Raw genomic sequence first — 25,117 nt, 5'->3', positions numbered from 1 at the left:
TCTCTTAGCAATCTGCTTCTTAGGCCGAATAAAGGAGAAGCTTGATAAGCAGAGTGAGTGAATCAACACGCGGAAAGTCGAATTTCAGACCTATAAGATGGAGCTACTATCTTGTGTGGCACTGTACATATTATTATAGGAGCACAGAATGAAGGCCTTGAAGTGCACACATGTTGCAGCAATGTTTGCTGGAATGGACTGCCTCTTTCGACGGAGCTGGGAAAACTGGAGAACTTTGTTGAAACAACAGTTGCTGGTATATTAGACCAGTCCCATTTCTCAGATTTGTTTTTGATAGAGCGAGCACATAGATCCCAGATCCTGGGATGCCACCTGGTAATCGCTCTTTTTTAATTATTGGGATAAGGAAACAGCGCTACATCAGGGCAGAAAGAAGGGAGTACCTGGGATCATCCCTGTGTCTATTCCCAGACTTCACCACAGCAGTATGGTAAGTGAGGTGGGCCATTCTAGATCATAAGAAGAAACTAAGGCCCCTAAACATGAAAAAGGCCAGACTACACCTGGTAAAACTACTGTTGCATCATGATGGAGATACTCACATCTTCAGCAACGCCGAGGCAAATGCCAAGTTTGCCAAAACTCAATTAATGAAGAAGCACAAAGAGCACTGAGCAATCCTGAGGTCAACGTGGGAAGAAGGAATGGATTCACCAACTTTCGACTTGGAATGATAGATGAAGGACACTGCTGTATCTGGTCAACGTGGGAAGAATGAATGGGTTCAACAACTTTTGACTTGGAATGATAGATGAAGGACATTTCTGTATCTGAGGGGATGATATGATAGATCCTTTATGACCCAAGTTCGTTTTTTTCTTACTGAAGGGGAACACTGTCTGCTTTCAAATGTTTCCTCACTCCTTGGTGCACTCTTTCTCGCCCAACCTTCTCTCCTCTTACCGCAGACCCTCAGGAATGCTATGTTACATTTTAAGATACCTGCTTTACAGTGCACTATGCTATAACCACAAATTACATGACAGATACTAATAATAGGCGAGGACAAGGTGAAAGGATATGGCTGAGCATTTGAATATGTATCAGCTAAATGGTACCTTACAGGTCCAATTTTCATTTTGTGAGTTGGTGAGCTGAAGTAGTCAGTGTGGGAGGTGGATGGTAGGGAGTATTTAGGGAGTTGAGCTTCAGGAAGTGATGTAGCTGTGACTGAAGTCACCATAACTTTTATAGAGTTCTGATGGGCTGGATAGGTGTAGTTTCAGACACTGATGTTGACTGTACAAGCATCTCAGAGTGACTACCCATTGGAGATTATGACCCGAAACATTAAATTCATTACTTCAAATATTAAAGGGCAGAGTTATCCAATCAAAGAAACATTTAGCCATGGCATTTCTAGAGGAATAAGGCATTGAATTACTGTTGTACAAGAAACACACTTGGACTTTCATGCAGCAGCTACATTTGCATATAGGTAACTACAAATTTAGGGGCTCATTACGATGGCAGGCCGACTTGGTCCGCCGGCCACCGTAGCCATGATTGGGTCTGACCCCCATGCGTGCAACAGTCCCGCATATACAATTATGATGGAAACTCTGCAGTCGGATACCGCACCTTTAACATTGCCGCGGTGGGTGCTGAAAACACCGCTGTGATGTTAAAAAGAGCATGTTGTGCATTTCACTGCACTACCTCGCAGGCACTACACTGTGCCTGCCAATTGGTGAAGTGAAATGTAGGGGGATCCCTAGTGCACCCACACCTCCCTCCAACACAAGGGAGGCCAACAACGGGCCCCTGAAGACATTCTCCAGCAGCCTTTTAATGGAGGCTCAACCGCCACAGAAAGGCTGGCTTTCGCCAGCATCATAATTGTGGCGGTGGAGCCTGCAATGCTCTGCCGCCATTTGGAGCATGCTGACTGCACCGCCAGGCAATCGTGACAATTGCTACTGGCGGAAAAGTGGAGGACGGACTTTCCATCTGCCGCAATACCCACAGCCACCATAATGTGATGGGGGTAAATTTCATGGCGATGACGGAACAATCGTCACCGCCGGCCTGGTGGTGGAGATTTTTCTCCCATCGTAATGAGTCCCTAAATACGTTGCATTATACAGCGCCTATGCTAAACAAGTACTGCTACTGATTTGTAAATCTGTCATTTTCAAGGAGAGATGAGTTTGGGTGATGGGGACACTACCTGACATGTCTGTAGCATTGGTTAAATGTACACTGCCAACACCAATTTTCCTGAGTTGGTTGAAGCGATTATATCCATTTGAAGGAAACAGAGCTATGGTAATATAATGTGGAGCAGTGATTTTAATATCTCATTGGCCCATACCATAGTCGATGGAATGAACCCATGACGAACTAGCCCTTTGAGGGCTGCGAAGGTGCTGCAGTAGATACTAAGGAGTCCATTAGGATGTCGGGCGGTGGCACCACCGCGGTGCTGGTGGGGTGGAAAACCGCCTTTTTCGGCCCATGAGCAGCGGTACACACGTCAAATTAGTATAGCAAAACATAGGTCATTTCCCGTCCGCCGCGGAGCGACGGGCACCGCCATCAAAGTGCGCCCGCCACCGCAGCGGTGGGAGCCAATCGAGACTCACCGCTGTGCAGAATGACATCCGCCCTGCTCCACAAATTAGGATGGCCCGAACAGGCAGACGCACCGCAGCGGAGACACCGCCCAACCAGAGATGGCGGAAACACGACAGCGGAGAGCGAGATCAGAGACCCGGTCCTCTCCACGCGGCCATGAACGCCATGGACCCAGCCCTACATATGCATCCGGTGATGTACCTGCTACAGCACTATCATCAAATGGGCCACCGCGGACGACGACGCAGGTACGCAAATACACAAATACAACACACAACACACGGGCTGACACAGGGTCCAAAACCATAACAGACATCCTGCTGGGGGTTACAACACAGCCACAAGGGCACCCGCACATTACCCACCTGCCACCAAGTCCCCTCTCCGCATCCGGGACACACATCGACCGCGAACTAGCAGCAACGTACCATTCCCGGTCACGTCACCGCCGCGCACAATGCGCACAATGCAGAAGGCATGGCCATTCCAAGGCATGGGCAGGGCACAAAGACCACAGGGACACACCACCCCCAACAACACATCCACACACTCCATCAAGTCACAGGCCAGGTGGCCATCCTGCGCACCCCCATGCACAGCAACAAGCAACAAGCAAGCACAATCCACACCCTGCACCACACAAAAAACAACTAGAGAGACAGCCACTGCAGGAGTGGCTGACAAGGAACACACAACACCAGTGACTCACACACTGTGGGCTGCCAATACTTCCCAGCACATATACACACAAACAAACACACACCCTGGGTGTAGCCACAAACAGAACACACACACAGGGAAGCCTGAACAGATGCATGACCGAAACCAACACACAAACACCGCAGGAACACACACAGAACTCCAACAGAAACAGAAATACCCTGTCAGCCAAACTGTGGAAAGGCAATTGGAGAACAAACACAACATGAGTGCACAACATCATCACTCAAGAACAAAACACACGGAACATACCACAAATCACACAAGAACAGCACCAGCACAGAACCACACTGCCACATCAAACCAACCACACATAAACATGAAAGCCAAAATCTACAAACACCATAGGATATCAGAGGATGCACATCAGTCAATGCCAAGCCCACATACACACAGCACTGTATGCACAACAAGCAGCCTGTGCACACCAAGCACAACAGCTACACACAGACATGACTGATACAACCTCAACACACACACCACAAATACAACAGCACACACAGGAAGTCAAGCAATACCACATCCAACACACATACATCCAACACAACAACAACAACAGGATGCACCACTACGGGATGCAAGAGCAGAACCATCTTCACCAGATCACTGGGTAGCACACACAGCTGAAGTGCACATGAGCAATCCTCACTGATAAATATCACAAGAACATCACACATAAACCATTGGGGCAATGTCCAGAGTGGAACATCACTCTTGGCCCAAGAACTGCACCACAAGGCACAGACTCGCAAATGAAGTGATGGGGAGGCACATACCTATGTAAACCAAGGGGACAGTTGACATCCACGTCAACTGACTAGCATGTCAGTAGTAGACATGTAAGGGGTGTACCATACACAAATAGAGGTAGTACAGACCCACAATGCGTAGGCACAAGTGGCACACATAGGTGATGACATCACACCACACACACCATGCCATACAGGAGGAGAAAAGGCACCATGTGCCTGCAATGCATGACAAACACAAACACAATGCCAGTGAGGAGCAGCAAGGCCACACAGTCTACACAAACACACTCAAGACACATTGATGATCAAACAAACACAAAACTGATGTGTAAGTCACACACATTGCACACTCATAAGTGGCCAAATCAACAAGGAAGAGTCACACAGAACTGCATGGACACACCAACACACTGCACAGTGCACAACAGACAACTCACACGAGTGCATACCATGATTTACACAGGGCAGGACAATCCAAACAGCAGGCACACGACTCCTGGGTGACACATGTGTGTCTATCACAATCCAGGGGCACACACACATCCACAACCACTACAAAGTCACACCCTTCACACTGCACACCTCTTCACCACCCCCAACAATTGCAAATCACTAAAAAGAGAACTGCATCACAGGTAAAATAGCCATCATAGATAACACTAATATCAGTGTCTGAATGGACTGAAGACCCTGGCACCCCTGTTTACAAATGTGATGTGGCCAAAGAGCTTGGCAATGTTGAAGTAACACATAGAGCATGGGGCACAGGCAAACAAATGCACTCACCAAAAGAACTTTAATCAGCAAGGACACTGATAATACAGACAACAGGAGTAACTGTCTTTATTTACATATTGCACAGATGTGACAGTAGAACAACAGTACAGAAGAGCAAGGCACACCATGCTGATCATATGCAAGATAATCTGCACAGGCAAAGTACAAACAGGAAGGCCAGTGTCCATGGCAGGTGGCACAGCAACTACATGAGAGGCTGCACAGGTGAGAGTAAAACACAGCAGAGCAACAGGGCCAGTGCCCATGGCAGGTGGCACAGCAACTACATGAGAGGCTGCACAGATGAGAGTACAACACAGCAGAGCAACAGGGGGAAGTGTCCATGGCACAGGGGAGAGTACAACACAGCAGAGCAACAGGGCCAGTGTCCATGGCACAGGGGAGAGTACAAAACAGCAGAACAACAGGGCCAGCTTCTATGGCAGGTGGCACAGCAACTACATGAGAGGCTGCACAGGTGAGAGTACAACACAGCAGGGCAACAGGGCCAGTGTCCATGGCACAAGGGAGAGTGCAACACAGCAGAGCAACAGGGCCAGTGCCCATGGCACAGGTGAGAGAACAACACAGCAGAGCAACAGGGCCAGTGTCCATGGCAGGTGGCACAGCAACTACATGAGAGGCTGCACAGGTGAGAGTACAACATAGCAGAGCAACAGGGCCAGTGTCCATAGCAGGTGGAACAGCAACTACATGAGAGGCTGCACAGGTGAGAGTATAACACAGCAGAGCAACAGGGCCAGTGTCCATGGCAGGTGGCACAGCAACTACATGAGAGGCTGCACAGGTGAAAGTACAACACAGCGGAGCAACAGGGCCAGTATCCATAGCAGGTGGAACAGCAACTACATGAGAGGCTGCACAGGTGAGAGTACAACACAGCAGAGCAACAGGGCCAGTTTCCATGGCACAGGGGAGAGTACAACACAGCAGAGAAACAGGGCCAGTGTCAATGGCACAGGGGAGAGTACATGTTAGAAATTGTGTGGGGAAAGCCCAGCCCTATTCAGGACCCAGGTGCACCACTCCCTCACATCACACATGCTAATCTCAACACTCACCACTGGGCAGACCCATCATGACTCATGGAGCCTGGCACCCCAGCCAGCTCCAGCCAATCACACGCCAGCACCTTTACAGCACACGCACAGCCATGTCTAGAAGTGGCACCTCCACACTAGACACATACACGCCGCATACATCATTTCGCAGCATTCAATCACACGAGTCCGCACATACCAAACTCGAGCCTGCACACCACACGCATCAGGAACTACCAGGGACACAGACTTTCCCCATGCATTCCTATGGGAGGGCAGGCCAACCTTACTCCAAGCACTCAGAGTGCGCACGCACTTTCCACTGGGACACAGTGAAAGTGAGCAGAAACTAAGACATCACTATAATTATTTAATAACACCAGGCAAAAAGTTCAGGGGTGAACCTGCCAGAAGGGCCAAGTCCAACAGTACAACAAAGCAGTGAATGAAAATGTAAGTTGCCAGGGACAAATGTGGAGTCAGGACATGGGAAGTTGCATAGTGAGTGTGTTTGACCGTACCCTTCCTTGTCCAGCAACACACCCAGGTGGCAAACAATGTGCAGGACTAGCACACCTGTATGAGAGAAAGGTGTATGAGGGGGACCTCCACTCACAATTGGCTGTCAGGCGGACTTGGAGCTGGCTGTGTGTCCGGGACAGCAGGAACACTTGACTGGGGAGACCGAGGCCCGGGTGATGTAGGGCTAGCAGTGGATTGGCAAGCTGGAGGGCTGTTTGGACCAGGTGGTATAGTGGCACATGGAGGTGGAGTCATGCAGACCTGTGACACAGTGTGGGTGGGAGAGGTTGGAGGGGTGCCCTTCCACTTCTTGGGAATACAAAATGGCTTCCCTGTCTTGGGGTTAATGGGAACTGGGGATGAGACAACAGGCACACACATCAACTGTCCCTCATCAGGTGCAGACACTGGCACTCCCTCTGGTGACTAGCTGGATCCTGCGGAACGCTTTGTCAGGCTACGCCTCTGGACCACCTTCCCCTTCGCCCTTGCTCTTCCCGGACGGGCTCTTGTCTTTGCATTCTGGGGTGGCTCTGCTCTTCTGTGGGGATGGTGTCTGTGGCCGTGACCGCTTGGGTTGTGTCTGCTGTGTGCTCCTTGTGCTGTATCGTGTCTGTGACGCATGCGAACCTTGGTCACTGTCATCTGATGTGGCCACTGACTGGGGGGTGGACAAAGGCACCTGAGCAGGAATGGGAGCATGTGCCTGTTGAAGGGCAGACGTCACTGCAGATGACAAAGCCTGGACTGTACGGTGTAGCCCACCCACATCAGAGTGTATTCCCTCCATGTAGGCAAGCACCTGACCTAATGTCTTGTCATGGTCACTGAAAGCATTGAGCAGGGCTGTCTTGCACACACAAAGCTGGCGCAGGAGCTCTACACACTCTGCACTGAGGGCAGCAGGGGGGACAGGTGCATGCTCAGCGGTGCCAGGTGTGAATGTAACTCGGCCTCTCTTACTGACACGGACACGGGCAGCACCAGATGAAGTGGATGGGAGGTTGGGCACTGGCCGCTGTGTGGTAGATGATGTTGCAGACTCCCCATCCCCTGTGCCTGCCAACATGGAAGCATCACCACTGGCATCAGATGATGTAGTACTCTGTGTTTCAGCCACGGATTCCCCCTGCATACTACGGTCCCCCTCAGATGCGCTGGTGAGCTCTGTGTCACTGGTCTCCGGTGCAGATGTGGTGCTACTCTCGCCACTATTGGTTTCCGGCTCCCATTCCTCCATGTCCACTGGCGATTCTGCATGAGGAACAGATGCAGGGTTGTGTTAGTGTCATCATCAGGACAAAGCAATCATATCAATGCAGTACAGGAGATGCCCAAATCCACATGGGGATCACCACACCTTGCAATCGCATTGCAGCAACACACTACATGGACCACAACAGTGCCTGTAACCCTGAATATCTGCCATGACTGAGCCATGTTGAGGCCACACAGCACAACACTCTGCCCATGGATGAAGTGTAACAGACAGACAACTTGCCCTGCACACACCTAGGGACATGATGTGGGGACAACACTCATTGCCAATGACAGACCTTCAGGGAACAGGAGTTGACAACACACGCACCTATTAGGACATGATAGTCCACAGTGCCAAGTTGGCCATAACAAGCACCATGTGCTACTCTGGGGCACCTTGTTGTCAGATGTGTGGGCCTCACCGATCATGGTGCATGCAAAGTAGACATACATGATGTCACACTCAGATAGTGGACCCTGCTGTTCACCCCCTAATACAATCTACACACTATCACAATGCTGAATGACCATGTAGAACCTAACACATCTGGCTATGAAAAAGCACAGCCAGGAGGATCAGCTTTGTAAGGGCAGTTTGTCCCAATGCCTGTCACTGGCACACATCCCAGCAGCCACTCACATGACACAGCACAGCACCACCACACGAACATCACATGGGCAACCGCTGCCACAGGCCCTGTACACCTGCATCCACTCCCAGCCAAAGTCACCCTCCCCAAATACTCACCTCTGCCTTACTGGCGATGATCCTTCAGATGCGCATCCAGCTCCGGATGAGTCACTACCAATATGCGGACCATCAGTGGTGTCATGTTGTGCCGTGCCAAACGCCCAGTGCGCGGTAAATGTAAATGTAAATGTCATGGTACTTATAGAGCGCACTGTCACCAGACGGTCAACCTTGCGGAGTCGCCTATTCGGCTTCCTGGCGCTGATACTCATACCGCTGTGGAACCCCTCCTGGCTTTCCCTGTGAAGTGTCCACTCCTGGGCACCCCCAGGGTGAAGCCAGGCATCCTTAGCACTGTTGGGGCCGGTGTGGAGGCTAAGCAAACTATTGCCCAGAGTTGCAGTGTGGGGCCCGTGATTAGAATAGGCACCGAGGCGAGAATTAACAGGTCAGAGGAAATTGAACCCGAGACCCCGCCGAGGAATCGTACCCTGGTCCCTGGCCAGAACTCTGCATCAGGGTCTGCCGCTCTAACCATTGAGCCACACTCCTCCATCCCCAATGTCATTTCTGCCACGTTCTTTGCCAGCCGGCTGATTTCGTCCAACCTCTTGTGACAGTGGGTGCGTCGTCGGTTGGATACCCCCAGGGCTCGCACCTTTGCTGCAATGGCCCTCCACACGGCCTTACACTGGTGTACCTTGAGCTGCAGGTATGGGAGAAAAGAAGGGAAAATGACCAGTTGCACAGTGTCATGTACCAACATCTATCAGTACAGTAGCAAGACACAGACTCAGGACCTATTGTAATCTCCCTCCATCCAAAACTGGGGGACACCTCACAAGGGCACTCTGCATGGGCCAAACAGATGTGATAGCATGCATACATGAGGGTGTAGAGGGTCCATGATAATATCAGACACATTCAGGATGACTGCATTGAACCCCCTCAGTAGCTTGCAGACATCACAAGTCCAATGCATGTCTGCCCACTACGTACATCACATATCTACCTGTGTCTGTGTGTAAATGCACTGTGTGCATGACTGGGCAGAATTCAATGAGCATGTCCTGTGAACATATGTCTTGTAATGTGTATGGCTTTGAGCACATGGACTTACCAATAACATAGCCATCTACAGAAGTGTGTTTGTGTGCAAATATACAGTACTGAGATGGTGCATATCTACTATTCATTGTGAATGAACAGGAGCAGGAACCATGTAAGTTTGGGAATGTGTTCTCGTTTGGGTGGGCAGGCAGTTGGCCTAGTCTCTGGGTTCACACTGAGTCGGACAACATTGGCACACAGAAACATTCACCCGAGCAAATACTGTCCTGGCACCTACATGTCCAACATCCTGTGGCTCTTGATGGCTGATAATGTAACACACTCCACTAACACATACAACTGCAGGCAGGGAAAACAGTGACCTTGGGACACACATACTCCCTTGCCCTGGAGACAGCTTGTTTATCAGTGTATGACACAACCTCACACCCTCAGGCCTTTAGTGCAGCAGCACAACTACATGTCTGACACCCCCTGCCCTACAGCTCCCTTAATGCTGACTTACCACTACATTGGGGCCACCATACAGCCTTGGGTACTGTGCCAGCACCTCGTCCACTAGGATCCCCAGCTCCTTGCTTGTGAATGGACTAGCATGGATCTTCTCTGTCCTTGCCAGCACTGTGGACATGGAACACCTGTGGTGGAAGTGAGTGGTGAGGGGTCCCAGGCAGCAGGCACTTGGGGCAGCAGGAGGAGAGGGTCCCAGGCAGCAGGCTCTGTGAGCAGTGGAAATGTGAGGCTCACTCCCACAGATTTATAGACCCCTGGGGTCGTTTGTAAGGTGCAAAGCTGCAAAAATTGGTTTTCCAGGTTTGAATCATTCAAAAGCATCTAATGACCACCACTGCGGTGGCAGAGCACGCCTTCCGCGATTTTCAAAACTGCATCATGCCACCGCAATCATCGCTCCCATTGGCTGTAGGCAATGCTCCATGGTGGTGATGCACCGCAGGGGCCCGGGGTGCGCTACGGCGATGGTGAATCGTTCAAAAGCATCCAATGACCGCCTCCACATCTCTCTAACGCTGGGTAAAGGTGAATATGGGAGATGTTCTCAGCATGAGGAAAGTTTGCTAGTGGAAATTTAATGGAAATTAGTTAACTAATTTGCAGATTTGTACATCGTTAGACCTCACTCGAACGCTGTACACGTTGAAAGGTAAATAGACAGAGTAGCCCTGTCCTTGGTAGAAGAGGCTGTAAGAGACTTCTGATTAGAGAGCCACTGACTCTGACAGAGATTATAAATGCCATAAATACCTTTGGCGGGGGAGTTAAGCCCCTGGCTCTGGTGGACTGAAATTCTAATTTTATAAAGAATACTGGTGACAGCAGCGTCTTGATTAGTTAGAGGAGTCTGGGAGCCTGTGTGCTTCCTGCTTCTGTGCATCGTGGACTGTAGAAGGATGGAGGAGACGCGGTGGCCGGCAGGTAAGTGATTTTTTTCCCTACTCCCTACACTCTGCCCCACGCATTCTATTCAGTAGCAGCTGACTGGTAATGGCTTTCACTTCTGATGTCCAGGGGCCCTACCTACTATAGGTTCTGAGTAACGGGGCCAAGACTACACCTTTGGAAGTTTGCTCTCAGTGGTAGCACATGTCGTGCTACTCAAGGCTCTTCAGGGGGAGTTAGATGCCAGGTATGCAACGGTTTCCAACTCAAATAACCAAAGTGTCCCCAGTAAGGTTATTGTCCAGTCCAATACTGATTTTAGTATAAAAGTAGAATTGATTACACATGCAAAATGCTACACAAAAGAATCCTTAGCTTTCAACAGGGCCCCCAGGTCCCGGCTCCCCTCCCCTTCTCTCAACTCTGGCTCTGCATCCCTTGGTGGAACTCTGGAGGTGGCCCCAGGTGCTGGTCACAATAGTGTGTGCATCAAAGTCTGGCTTTGGCCTTTAAAAGTCACCCCTCGGGCAGAAAACCATTGAGCTAGCACGGTTCACTGACAGAATGTCAAGAAAAAAACTTATTGTGGAAAAAAAATAAAGGAAAAAATAAAGAATATAAACATATTGACTGCCTATACCTTCCTGCAAAGAAGCGCTGTTCCTGTGTTGTTGCTGTCTGGCCACTTCGCCACTTCGCGGGAGCCGCTCGTAGGCTTAGACTCTCTCTGGGGAACATCCTTTCTGCCTCCCTTCACGTGCTTTGAGCACCAACGCGCCCCTTGCAAGCTGTCATCTGGTCAACAGGGGTAGAGGCGGGACTGCGAGGACCAGCATTCCTAGCGGCGTGGATCGGCCGCAGCTGGTCCTCTTCCCGCCCCCTCCTCCTCCTCTTTAAAATCTGTGTGGAGTGAGTGAGCCTTGGGACCCTCCCTGCAAAGAAGCGCTGTTCCTGTGTTGTTGCTGTCTGGCCACTTCGCCACGCCTCGCGGCCCCCGCTTCGCGGGAGCCGCTCGTAGGCTTAGACTCTCTCTGGGGAACATCCTTTCTGCCTCCCTTCACGTGCTTTGAGCACCAACGCGCCCCTTGCAAGCTGTCATCTGGTCAACAGGGGTAGAGGCGGGACTGCGAGGACCAGCATTCCTAGCGGCGTGGATCGGCCGCAGCTGGTCCTCTTCCCGCCCCCTCCTCCTCCTCTTTAAAATCTGTGTGGAGTGAGTGAGCCTTGGGACCCTTCCTGCAAAGAAGCGCTGTTCCTGTGTTGTTGCTGTCTGGCCACTTCGCCACGCCTCGCGGCCCCCGCTTCGCGGGAGCCGCTCGTAGGCTTAGACTCTCTCTGGGGAACATCCTTTCTGCCTCCCTTCACGTGCTTTGAGCACCAACGCGCCCCTTGCAAGCTGTCATCTGGTCAACAGGGGTAGAGGCGGGACTGCGAGGACCAGCATTCCTAGCGGCGTGGATCGGCCGCAGCTGGTCCTCTTCCCGCCCCCTCCTCCTCCTCTTTAAAATCTGTGTGGAGTGAGTGAGCCTTGGGACCCTTCCTGCAAAGAAGCGCTGTTCCTGTGTTGTTGCTGTCTGGCCACTTCGCCACGCCTCGCGGCCCCCGCTTCGCGGGAGCCGCTCGTAGGCTTAGACTCTCTCTGGGGAACATCCTTTCTGCCTCCCTTCACGTGCTTTGAGCACCAACGCGCCCCTTGCAAGCTGTCATCTGGTCAACAGGGGTAGAGGCGGGACTGCGAGGACCAGCATTCCTAGCGGCGTGGATCGGCCGCAGCTGGTCCTCTTCCCGCCCCTTCCTCTTGTTTTTCCTTCATAGCTTGTGTGGACAACGCGCACGCGGGACGCGCGCGGGGCAACGGCCGGGGCGAAGACCGGGCAAAGAGCGGGCCGTTTGAGGCCGTTCGAGTACGGCAGAGTCCGGCCCAGGCCCACTCCCCCTGGACGTTCTGAAGACCACCCAAAATGCCATTAAGATCAGGGAAGGAACGTACTGTACAAATCAACACATCTAATGGCGTCGTCTCTGGCCCCTTGGACACTTTTATCACCCGGGTCACTGGCATCTTAGAAAAGGAAATTGCCATGGTTGAGAAAAGGCTCTCAATAGACCTGATTAGTGGAAAACGATCCTCGCTGGGGGCTTTAGCTACATCTGTCTCCCCTGCACCATCTGTACCCCATGCTGCCTTCAATTGTGTCCATACCACCTCTACGGACGCAATAGTCCATATAGAAAATATTGGGGGTAGCCTGTCCACAAGAGACAAAATAATGGAAAAAAGGCTTAGTATTAATGACTCTAAAGATACGCAGGAGATTGGGATGGAGGATAATGACTCTGTGATTAATGAGGAGCAGGATTTTAGCCAATTATCCGGAACTCCTCTTCTTAATCAATCCAATATCTCTAATCCTGTTGTAAAGGCTAATTCACCTATATCCAACTCTGCCCCCAATACCAAAAAGAGAAAACGGGATTCTAGAATGTCAGGGGAAAGAAATATGACACCCAATAAAGCAAATACAGTCCAAGGGGAATGGCGCCAGGGGCCCGAGCCCCAACTAAACTTGCTAAAACCCTCGGTGCCTAACAATAATAATATGCTATGCCCCTCACTTTTGGCTTTGGGTTCCTCCACTACATGTCCCATGTGCCTCAATAGTGATGAGGCTCTGCTGGCAAAAATGGAGGCCATGTTTAAAACACTACTTTTACCAGTCCTGGAGCGGACTAGGCTCATGACCTCAAAGATCGATAGTATGGAGGGTCTGATCCAATCAAACCACGCAATGTTGCAAGAATTGTGTGGCTTAAATAATAAGGGCACTGTTAATGCACCAGCACCAAGTAAGGCACCTAATAAGGTTACTAGTAAGAATATGGAAAACGGCAAAAATTCCCTCAATAAAACGACAGGAATAAATAACACCATAGCTAAAGGGGGTCAAAAAACCAATACCTCTTCTACCATCTCTTCTAAACCAGGTGTTAGTTCTCAGACTCAGACACTAAAGCCCCAAACGAAAACAGAGGCTAAACAAAATATGGTTGGGCGCCAACACATGGGTCCTCAAATACAATCTAATATAAATCGTCCTTCACCAATTTCTTCAAGAACTCAAAATACTGCTTCTACCAGTCGCAGGGAGGGGGGGCGTAAAGGGCCAAACATCCCCAGTGTTGATCTTCCACCCGAAGCGGCCTTACACACCATCGTTTTGACAGGCGTAGCACCATTAAAACCAGGATCTAGGGAATCATATGGTGACCTTCGTAATAAAGTCACCTTTTGGCTGAACAAAAATCGCCCGCTACCCCCCTCCACTCCTACGGAGATATTGTATGTGAGGAGAGTAGATTGGGTGGGGCCTGAGGCTAAAGATCTAGAAGGAGACTGTATCCTTATATCGTTCAAAGACTCATGGGTAGTAGATGCTATCAAACGAGTACCCAGATTTGCAAGGCAGGGGGATGTACAAACACTAGATTTATCCTACTTCTACCCGCGCAGGCATATACCCTTCCAATCCTATCCTCTGTTTCGTAAAGGTCCTGCTGCAAGACATCCCATGGTACTGACCCCGATTGACTGCCAGCGCCCCTTTCTCTTTAATCATTTTGGCCCTCTTTCTGGCTTGGAAGCTATAGATTGACTTAACAATCCCTTTAGCGAGTCTCCGACTGGTAGTGTGATAGCCCAAGTCCCCAGTGATTATAACGTGGTATGCCCAATTCAACTGACCAATCTAGTTGACGGGGAGGGAGGCCGAACATATCTGCCAAACAGCCCTAGACCACACGTAGTTACCCAGGGGTCCCAGATCGAGGAGAAAATCACTGCCCCGGTAGACTGTGTTAAGCATCTAGTGGATAATGATGATATAGGGGCTGCTCATGGATCTGTACAGCCCTTACACTCTTTGTTGCCAGGCAATTTGAATGACCATCTAAAAATTTTGTCCTGGAACATAGCGGGTATTAAGGCACGCCTTGTGTCTGCGGATTGGTCAAGTTTTATGGACAACTACGATATTATCCTGTTGCAGGAAACATGGGCAACGGAACCTGTCCATAAGCTGGGCTATACTAACTTTTTCAAACCCGCAACTAAAGGAGGTAAAGGGCGGGCCGCAGGTGGCTAGTTAATCTGGGTGAAACAATCCCTGGGCTTTTACCCAACAGAGTTCCCAGTGGAGAATCAGGATCTGTTATCCATTGTTTTAAACAAAGGGAACAAGCAAGCTATGAATATTATTAACATCTATGCCAGAGGCCTTCCTGGCGGTCGATGCCCACCCCTGGTGAACCTTGTTGATCACATGATAACGAAAATGGTCGGAGGTATCACTACCATCATTGCTGGGGACCTAAATTGTACTATAGAACCTGTGCTAGATATGGGAGACACATGGACTATGGCAGATGATTCTGCTTGGGGTATTCCAGACTTACAAGTGGAGAAGATGGCTAAAGCTACAGAGGCTGCAGTGTCCTGGACGGCCTTTTGCTTACAAAATGGGTTCAGGGCATGTAATGGCCGCTCTGCCTCTGATGCGAAGGGAAAAAGCACTTTTGATAATGGCCATAGGCAAAGCCGCATTGATTATATTTTACTGGACATGGAGCATTGGGCTCTCTTAATTGATATGGTAGTTTTAGAGCGCCCGGAAAGCGATCATAACCCACTGTCCCTATCGATGAAGACACCGGATTTAAATAGAAGGGAGGAACCATCTGCAACCTATACAGGGGATGTCCTACTTACCAACGATAGGAGGAGATTGAAGTGGTCACAGGTTATAGAAGATGAATGCTTATTAAATAATATCAATGTTGTAGTAGGAAATGCACTTAATGAAATGTTGCAAATAGATATGTCGGGGTGGAGATTGGAGCTGCAAATAGTGTGATGGGTGTTCATATTAAGTGCTTTGACAGCTTAAAATCAATGCTATCCAAACCATGTAGGAAAGCTGTCACTAAAACTAATCCCTTGCCCCAAAAATGGTATAACAAGGACTGTAGAGAGGCACATACAGCTCTCATCTCTGCCATTAAATCTCGGGACATGGTTAAAGTGAGAGCTGCTAGACTCCATTACAAAAAAACCCTTAGCAAAGCCAAAAGGGAGTGGGAGGATGAGTTCTGGTCAGATCTTTTAGAGGCATCATCCTCTAATAACCAGAAAAGGTTTTGGGAGTTGGTTAAATGGGGCAAAAACATCGACTCTTCTACACCCGGAAATAATGTGCCACTCGAGGATTGGGTATCATTTTACTCGGACCAATTTAGAGCTGGGGACGATGATACTTCAAATCCCTCAGGCAATCCACTCACGCACACCCCAGAAAGCGGGAAACTCACCTTTACGGTTGCTGAGGTTGAGCTGGCATTGGCACTTACTCTCCGAGGCAAAGCCCCCGGTATGGACCTAATCCCGGCGGATCTTTTTAAATCTAATCCCACTTTGTGGCTCCCGTATATCACTAGAATAGCTAATACTTTGGCACTTGGAGCTACAGTCCCGAAATCCTGGAAAGGGGCAGAAATAGTTCCAGTCTATAAAAAGGGTGATAAATCTATTCCAGCAAACTACCGCCCTATCAGTTTAATCGACTCGATTCAAAAGATAGTGGCGCGTATGGTTTTGGGAAGGGTCCAGGGTTGGATAGAAATGGAGAACATCCTGTCCCCCATGCAGGTGGGCTTCAGATCGGGAATGAGCACCATAGATCAGGTTTTTAGATTCTGCCTGATCTATTGGAAGGAGGTTTGGTTAGGTGGTGGTAACATCTATGCTGCATTCATTGATCTGAAGTCCGCCTTCGATCTGGTGCCCAGGGACAGGTTGTGGGGTGTGCTGGTAACTTTGGGATGCCCACCCGAATTATTGGACCTTATTATAAGGCTCCACGAGGACAACTTTGCGAGGGTGAGGTGGGGGGGTCAGGGACAAGTCACAGAAACTTTCCCCGTAACCCGAGGCGTTCGCCAGGGGTGTGTCCTGGCCCCTACCCTGTTCCTCCTTTTTATCAACCAAGTTGTTAAATTTTTCTTGGATACTCCCACTGATGCCCCAATGTTGGCAGGGATGAGGTTCCCGCTACTCATCTTTGCAGATGACACTCTAATCCTCTCTAAAACAGGCAGCGGACTACAGCGGGCTTTGGACCGCTTTGAGGAGTTTTGTGCCATCAACAACCTGGTAGTCAACGTGGGGAAAACAAAATTTATGGTCTTCACAAAAAACCACCCAGTCCGAAGTTCAGTGAAGATGAATGGAGTAAACCTTGAACAGGTTGATACCATGACCTATCTAGGGGTCACCCTTGATAGCCGTCTGAGATGGAAGGATCAGATCAATATGCAACAACTCAAACTTGCCAGGCTTACTGGCTGTCTCGTTAAAGAGCAGAAGGAATCAATCACTCGACGGGTCCTGCCGGCCCTTAAGATCTATGATGTTAAAATCTCTACAGCCATCTTATATGGCGCAGATCTATGGGGTCATATGGACTTGTCTAATCTGTATAAAACTCAATGTAGATTCCTCCGAAACCTAGTGGGCCTTCCACAGTCTACACCCTCGCTCCCTCTCTGCCTAGATCTTGGCACCTCCCCCATAAATGAAATGGCAAGATTTAGGTTAGTGGCATTGTGGAGACGAATATGGACATCCCCAGACTTATTCCTTTTTGCAAAGGAATTGTCAGAAGTTAGGTCCATCAGGGGTTCAGGGAAAATACCATGGCTCATTGCTGTAAAAACAATTCTGATAGACATGGGCTTGGAACATCTTTGGTCATCCCCACAATCTAATCCCTTCCCACCTAAAGATGAATTTAAATCTCTATATTGGGCCACTACCCGCCTAAAAAGAGTGATGCTGTCCAATAAAAATGACCTCACAGGCAGGTTTCTAACATTCAAAATTGACCTATTAAGAGAGCCATACTGGGATGTTATTTCCCGACCGCTAGATAAGAAATTGTACCATCTGTTTAGAGTGGGCGCTTTGCCATTAAACATCTTTCTGAACAAATGGTCCACAGGGATATCACCTTATTGTATGTGCTGCTTAGGTCATATTGAGTCAGAAGGTCACTTCCTTTTTGCCTGTCCTAGGTATGGAGCACCTCGGAAAAAATGGCTAAAACCTCTGTTCCAAAATTTACCATATAAAACAGCAATGGAAGCCATACAGGTGCTCAGGACTAACACCTCAGAGGTCTTTGTGGTAGCCTTGGCAAAGTACTTGGGCTGGGCTTGGCTCCTTAGGTTAAAAAAGCGCTCGTCTTAGCGCCAAGTGCAAAAGTCGTTCTGCTATTTGCCATAATCTGTTTAGTTTAAGTATACACCTGTTAAACCACCCTACGACTATGTCCTATTAACTGCATTCATTGTTCGCGATCTAGAACTGTAATCCTAACTTTTTAAATATTTTTTGTCTTTTCCTATTTTTTTTAAATTCTACATAAAATATTCAATTTTTTTTTTTTTATTCACTAATTGAAATTTAATCCTGTTTTATTCACTTGTTAAGAAATGCTCTTTTGTTTGTGCACGTATGTATTTTTGTGAGTGTCTAAATAATAATTATGTTCATTGATTTCCATTGGATATTTTAAATGAACCAGTTATAGTCTTTTGTATTTTAATATGTCTTTTATGATTGCTAATAATCGAAATAAAGACTTTAAAACCTGAAACCTGACTGCCTATACTTAAAAAGGTAAGTACACAAATATTGAAAAAAGTATATCGTTTAGAATAATATAGTTGTATAAATATCGATTTTTTTAAATATATATAATTTAATATATTAAAATAAACATATATTAAATATTAACATTAATTTATAAAAAATAAAATATATTTAATTGTATATTTTAACAAATATAACAAATAAACTTACTTTTAAAAATGTAAATACACACACATATATATGTATGTACATACATCTATATGAAAATATAAATAAAGGAATATTTTAAATAATAATATAATTTAAAAAATGTTAATAGTACAATATTATTAAAAATATATGTATACATTTTTACCAAAAACATAAAAATTTAAAAAGAAAACCAATTTAATTTAAAATAAAAAGTAAACAACACATATTAATTACAAATTAATTCTAATTTACAAGCAAAAAACATTTACATTTTTAAATATCATCATTCTAATAAATCAAACACACAATTATATAAATTACAACACAAGTAAATTATTAAAAATTAAAATAAATACATTTCCCACTAAATTGAAAAAAATATGCTAAATAAATATAAGCATTCTCACCTAACACAACACAACAATAAAGAAATTCTTTATATCGCACAAAAATAAGATTTACTATTTCAACTACAATAAATATAAAATTAATAAAAATATAGTGTCTGAAAATACTACAATTTATTATTCCATGTACAATTAACACACCAATAAATATTATAATCAACAAAAAAATATATATATTCCCACTCCAGTCAGTGCAACAGTAGGGAAAGTGTTGGATTGCGGAGGGGTAAATGTACTATTCCCACTCCAGTCAGTGCAACAGTAGGGAAAGTGTTAGATTGCGGAGGGGTAACATTTATTATTCCCACAAGTAAATAATAAATAAAATAAAATAATTTACTTCCCACCTTTTACCCCTGTAAGTCACATAACCCTCACCTAAAAACATAATTACAAAATTAACATTATTAATTAGCAATTAATTAAGTAATATTAATTAGCAACTAATCATTACTAAATTAAAAATAAATTACTTCCCACCCTTTACCCCTATAACCTCACATCCCGCACCTAAAAAACAAAACACTTACACAATTAGCATACTTAAGTATCAATTAATTAAATAATCTTAATTAAAACATAACCATTAATTTATTATAATTAAATTACTTCCCATCGTATACCCCTATAAACACACAACCCGCTACAGAACTAAAAAACTAAAAATTACACTTCATAACTACTAGAAATATAACTAATATTATAAGAAACATAAACACTATATAAATAAAAAATTATGTCATCAACATTTAAACATGTAATAAAAAACATAACAATAATAAAAAAACGAACCGAGTGATTACGATGGCGGAACACCCGCAACCGCCAGACGTGCGGTGACCGGCCCTCCGCCATCAGACTGCAATTTTCCCCCGCAACATTAAGATGGTGGGGGGGAATCGCTTTCCAACCGCGGCGGACGCAAAGACCGCCTGCCACGCTTCCACCACAGGCAATCGTACTGATTGCCTGGTGGAGCGGTCAGCATGCCTAAAATGGTGATGGTGCCTATCAGGCAACGTCCGCAAAATTACGATGCTGGCTTTAGCCAGCCTTTCCGTGGTGGGTAAACCGCCAATAAAAGGCTGGCAGAGAATGCATTCTGGGGCCCATTGCGGGCCCCTCTTGAGTTGGGGGGAGGTGGTGGTGCACTGGAGGTGGTATCCATGGTACCACACTACATTTCAATGCACTATGTGCCAGGCACCACGTGGTGCCTGCCAAATAGTGAGGGAAACACACCTTATACAGTTTTAAAATTGAGGCGGGTGCTGCAGCCAGCAGCACCCGCCGCAATGGCAAGGATGCTAGATGCGACCGCCGTTGTGGCGACTGCATCGTGATTCAACGTGCGGGACCACCGCCATACAGGCGAGCGGTCCCATTCACCACAACGATGGCTGGCGGATTCAAGTTTGCACGCCATCGTAATGACCCCCTATATTTTTAACAGCTATATTTTTGCACATGATATTAATGACATAAATTTTAAAAATCAATATTACTTACCTTCAAGTCGATATTCTTGACAACGATATTCTTGTACTCGATATTTTAATTCCATGATATTTTCACTCGATATTTTGGTGAGTCAAAATGTTTTCCTTGATATTGTGTCTCCACATACACAGCTCTGTTTTATTCTTACTGACTGTAGTCCCTGTAGTATCTTAGAGCAAAGGCTGTTCTCCCCCTGCATCCCACAGTGAGCTGCATGTAATACGGTCTCCCATGTTTAGCGGTGGCAGTTTTTATGAGGGGAGTTGGAGACAGCAGTGGCCCCTAGGCACAGCAGCATCTTCTTTCTGCTCCTCCTGGGCAATCAAAGCAGCGACCTTCAGCAGATGGCTTCTGGGTATATTTTTGAGTCTCTCCGTTGCTTGCAAGGACTCCAGTAGCATTGCAACGTCCACAGTGGTCCTACTGGCCCCTACTGGCATTTGGGGGCACAGGCCAATGCAAAGGTCCTGATCTGGTCGGATCCTCCAGGCGACAACCCATGCAGTATTTGATGCCCCCCTCAAGGCACACAAAGGGGAACAGACCTAAACAATGGCCCAAAGTCTCAGCTCCCCCAGGCAACTGCCCACACAATCTCAGTGGCAAAGGGCGATAACCCAGGCAAGCCTGATGATCCTCTCCTGGCATATGGCGGTCACATACACAGTGACGGCTCCAATGAGATCACTGATGGAGCGCAACAGCCTGCAACATCACGTCGACCCAAATAGGCTACTGACTTCCACCAGAAAGTGGACATCTTTCTCGCACTGATCCTGACTGAACTTGCACCTCACACTCTGCTCATGAGATCTATTTCCCAGGATCCTCGTTGGGCCACGTTAAGTACACAGCCACTGATCTTTACAGAGGTGAGTCCGTCTGCCCCACTCTTGTGACACAGGTAAAAAGGCCTGAGGCCTGTTCACATTACTGAATCTACTTAACACCATAACAGGTATGCTGCCACCACCATGTTTGTGTCACTTCAGGAAAGGGCAGTAGCCCTCTATTTTCATGGCGTTGCACCTGATGTGGCTATTCCAGTGTAAACAGACTGTATTACAATGAGAAAGGCCTAGGTCATGGTGCCCACCCATGGCCAATATTCAGTGCTAGGATCCATATATTCGTTGCAGTGGGACCATGCAGGGGACTTTTCCGTCCCAACACATAGCAATGTTATGTTATGTTATGTTAATTAATTTTCTAACGTGCACAGCTACTCCAAGGAGTGTCCCGACGAGAGCACAGGGGACTGAAAGCACAACCAGACTAAGCAAAGAGATGCGTTTTTAGCAATTTTTTAAAAGCCACAGGATCTTCAGTATTACGAAGCGCAGGCGGCAAACTGTTCCACCCCTGGGCCGCCAAAACAGCAAGAGAACAGCCACCCAGCCTATGCCGATTCAAGCGGGGAACCTTTGCCAAGCGAAGAATGGAGGAGCGTAACAGTCTCCCCGGAACATAAAAGGAAACCGTTTCTGCAGGTAAGTTGGCCCAAGGCCATGCAGGGCGTGATGGGCAATAGTAATAGATTTAAATTTCACCCGGGCCGCCATGGGAAGCCAATGAAGGAAGCGGAGATAACCTTGCACGCTACGTCCTAGAGAAATCTCTCCCAAAAGCTCTGCCGCCGCATTTTGCACCACTTGAAGTTTGTTAGGAGAGTACGTTGGAATCCCCACATAAAGCGCATTAGCATAATCAAGGCGGGAGAGAATGAGCGTACAGACTACAGTCTCTTTCGCCGCCTGTGGGAGAAGTGTATTAAACAAATGCTAACTTTCTGGTGCTACATATAGGCAATAAAAACTGTGGGTGTCATGATATCACTCCTGTTATGTAGTCATTCGATCTATAAGCTTATTTTGCATGAAATGCTAAAACTCATGGATGACTAATAGCACTGGCTCAAATCCGATTTGTGAATGATACAATACAGTCTATCTCTGATGTTTGACTCTGTCTGCTGATATCTGCTATTGATACGGACAACAATTCAATAGAAAAGGTAAATAAATAACTATGTTGTAAATTAAATCAATTTATAATATTGGGCATACCTAGAAATTGAATTGTGTCCACCCAAATGACCAAATAAACAAACAGCCCTGCTGCTTTCGTGGTAAAAGTGGCTTCTGCACTGAATGTTATTTATCTTCCTTATAATGTGTTGTGCTCTGATGTGTATTTTACTTTATGATATGTGTAGTGTATCATTTGCCGATTAGTTGTCTTTTTGCAATTTGTGCAAACATCACTGTGGCTGTCATTCATTCAGCTAATCTGCTTCACTGGGAGTTTCATTACTGATCAAGATTTGTTCATGGTAGAGATTTGGATCTTCAGTCCTCCCACCTAACCTTTGTCAGCTATAACATTGTTGTTGTGTAGGGATAGTGGATTGTGTCCCTTTGATGCACATCAACCGTAGTTGTTTATAGTGTCTTTCTAGGACAGTGTTTGTGGATCTTCGGTTTCCCATCTGGGGTGGATTGTTCCTGATCTATGGTTCTGATGGAGACATGCCGACTTTGGTTCTTGTTTCCCTGACGCTTTGTGACAAGTAATTGCTAGACGTCCTCATTTTCCCCATACCTCCATGTTGAGGGACATCTCATCTTGCATCTTCTGTGGCCCATATTTGAGAGGTCTTGAATGAAGTGCCACTTGGCTTCATTGGTTGATGCTGGCATTTGCTAAGCAGTGCATTGGGTTTTTTTAGAATTGGACTACCAAACATAGCTGTCTCTTGCTGGAAGCAATCATGGATCCTGATCTGGTGTAGTTTTACAGTGTTCATACAAGGGGGTTGATGTCAGATGGTGATATAGGGTGTGCCTTAAATAACCATGACTGGCCTTATCAGGGCCCGTCTAGGGACAATGACCATCCTTGAATGTTTTGTTATATACTGACCATGTGTCTTGACTTCTATCCCATTTTATACAGTCCCGCTTAACATTGTGTCTTTTGCATTACAATTCACATTCTGAAAAACCTCACTTTCAGAACATTGGAGGGCATAAGTGCCTTGATTCCCTAAACTCCAACATCTCTGCCGTATGTCTGCGCTGTGACCCCATTGTGCTGCCTGTGAAAGAAATAAAAAAAACATATTCTCCCTCCTTGACAGGTGCTGATGCTAGTCTCGGATCTCAGGAACCACCCAGCGTCAGTTCTCATGGCTAGTGGGCATCCTCTTGTGATCAGCGCTGATGATCCACCCCTCTTTGGAGCGAAAGGATTGTCGTACGATTTCTATGAAGTCTTCATGGGCATTGGAGGGATGAAGAGCGACCTGAAAACCTTAAAGCAACTGACCTTCAACTCTCTTAAGTAAGTATCAATCTCTGTTTCCATTTAACTCACTGGATCCCAGTGGAATTTAGCTTGATACTTGGGGATACTGCTGGGCCTCAGTTAGAGTTTTGTGGAGTAGTAGCCCTACTATAATTTGCAAGTCATAAAAGATGCCGTGGCTGATGGGCCGCCAGCATTTACGCTTTAGATAACCCACCCTATTCAAAGCAAGATTTATAATATATATTGTCCCGCTTGGAACTGACATTCGAGGCATGGCGGATTGGGTAGGAAATATGACTGATTCCTCCAACATGCAGGGGGAACAGAGGTGTAGCTTCAGTATGGGTGTTTAGGGTGTAACACCCCCAATAAATGACGTTTTGGCTTTGTAGTTGGTTCTGTGGGGGCAGAGTCAGAACTGCTATATCTGTGGTGGTGTTCTTCCAAGAATAAATGACATGATGGCAAACAGGAGAGAGAGAGACAGATATATGTCTGATGGCTGAACTTCAAAACGTGAAACCAGATACCCAGGAATTAATACCTGCTTCCCTGCTTGTCCAAATTGTCTGAGCCCGGGCAAACATTATTTTTCACAGAACCTCCCTTCTCTTTATTTTAACATATTAGAGCACTTTAAAATACTTCAGTTCGGAATGTGCCTTGTACAACCACCTGTGCTGTTTGATATAATAGTACTTATCTACTGACTTGCCTTTAGTTCACTAATGGCATTTTCATGTATGAAAACTTGTAATAAATGTCTGTCAATCCAGGGGGGCGGAGCTTGCCTGAGCCGAAGATGGCCACCTAAACCGAGAGCTCCGTCAAGTCATCTATTAGTTCATCAAAGAATCCTGCATTAAGGTAACCAAGGTCGCTGAAACTACGCTGCCCTGTGTGTCGGATGGCCGACTCCACTCATAAGTAGTGTCTGCAACTGCAGAGGTGGCTGGGGTCGGAAGCTAAGCGCCGCGAGCTTCAGAAATGGGAGCTGCACCACAAGGCCTACCGAAATGTTGCAAAAGGGGCTCCGCCTAGATGCGCAGACTTTCGGCAGAGCGTAGCTGAGAGCGCTGCTGGTTCCTGTGGCGGCGAAGGTTACGGAGCTGTGAAGCGCTCGGGGAAGCACTTGCGGCTGGCATCTCGAATTG

The 25,117-nt window shown here is 47.1% G+C and overlaps 1 protein-coding gene across 1 annotated transcript in view; it reads left to right on the top strand.

Annotated features, from left to right (window-relative positions):
* The window catches only part of LOC147733976 (adenosine deaminase 2-like), a 332,200-nt gene that overhangs the window by 237,054 nt on the left and 70,029 nt on the right, over positions 1-25,117 (top strand). The window contains exon 8 of the mRNA XM_086953605.1: positions 23,794-23,996. Within this exon, the coding sequence (XP_086809731.1) occupies positions 23,794-23,996 (203 nt within the window). The remainder of the gene's footprint in view (positions 1-23,793; positions 23,997-25,117) is intronic.

The sequence above is a fragment of the Lissotriton vulgaris genome, chromosome 1_2 (assembly GCF_964263255.1).
Source record: "Lissotriton vulgaris chromosome 1_2, aLisVul1.2, whole genome shotgun sequence".
Taxonomy (NCBI): domain Eukaryota; kingdom Metazoa; phylum Chordata; class Amphibia; order Caudata; family Salamandridae; genus Lissotriton; species Lissotriton vulgaris.
This window is presented reverse-complemented; position numbering and strand designations above follow the sequence as displayed.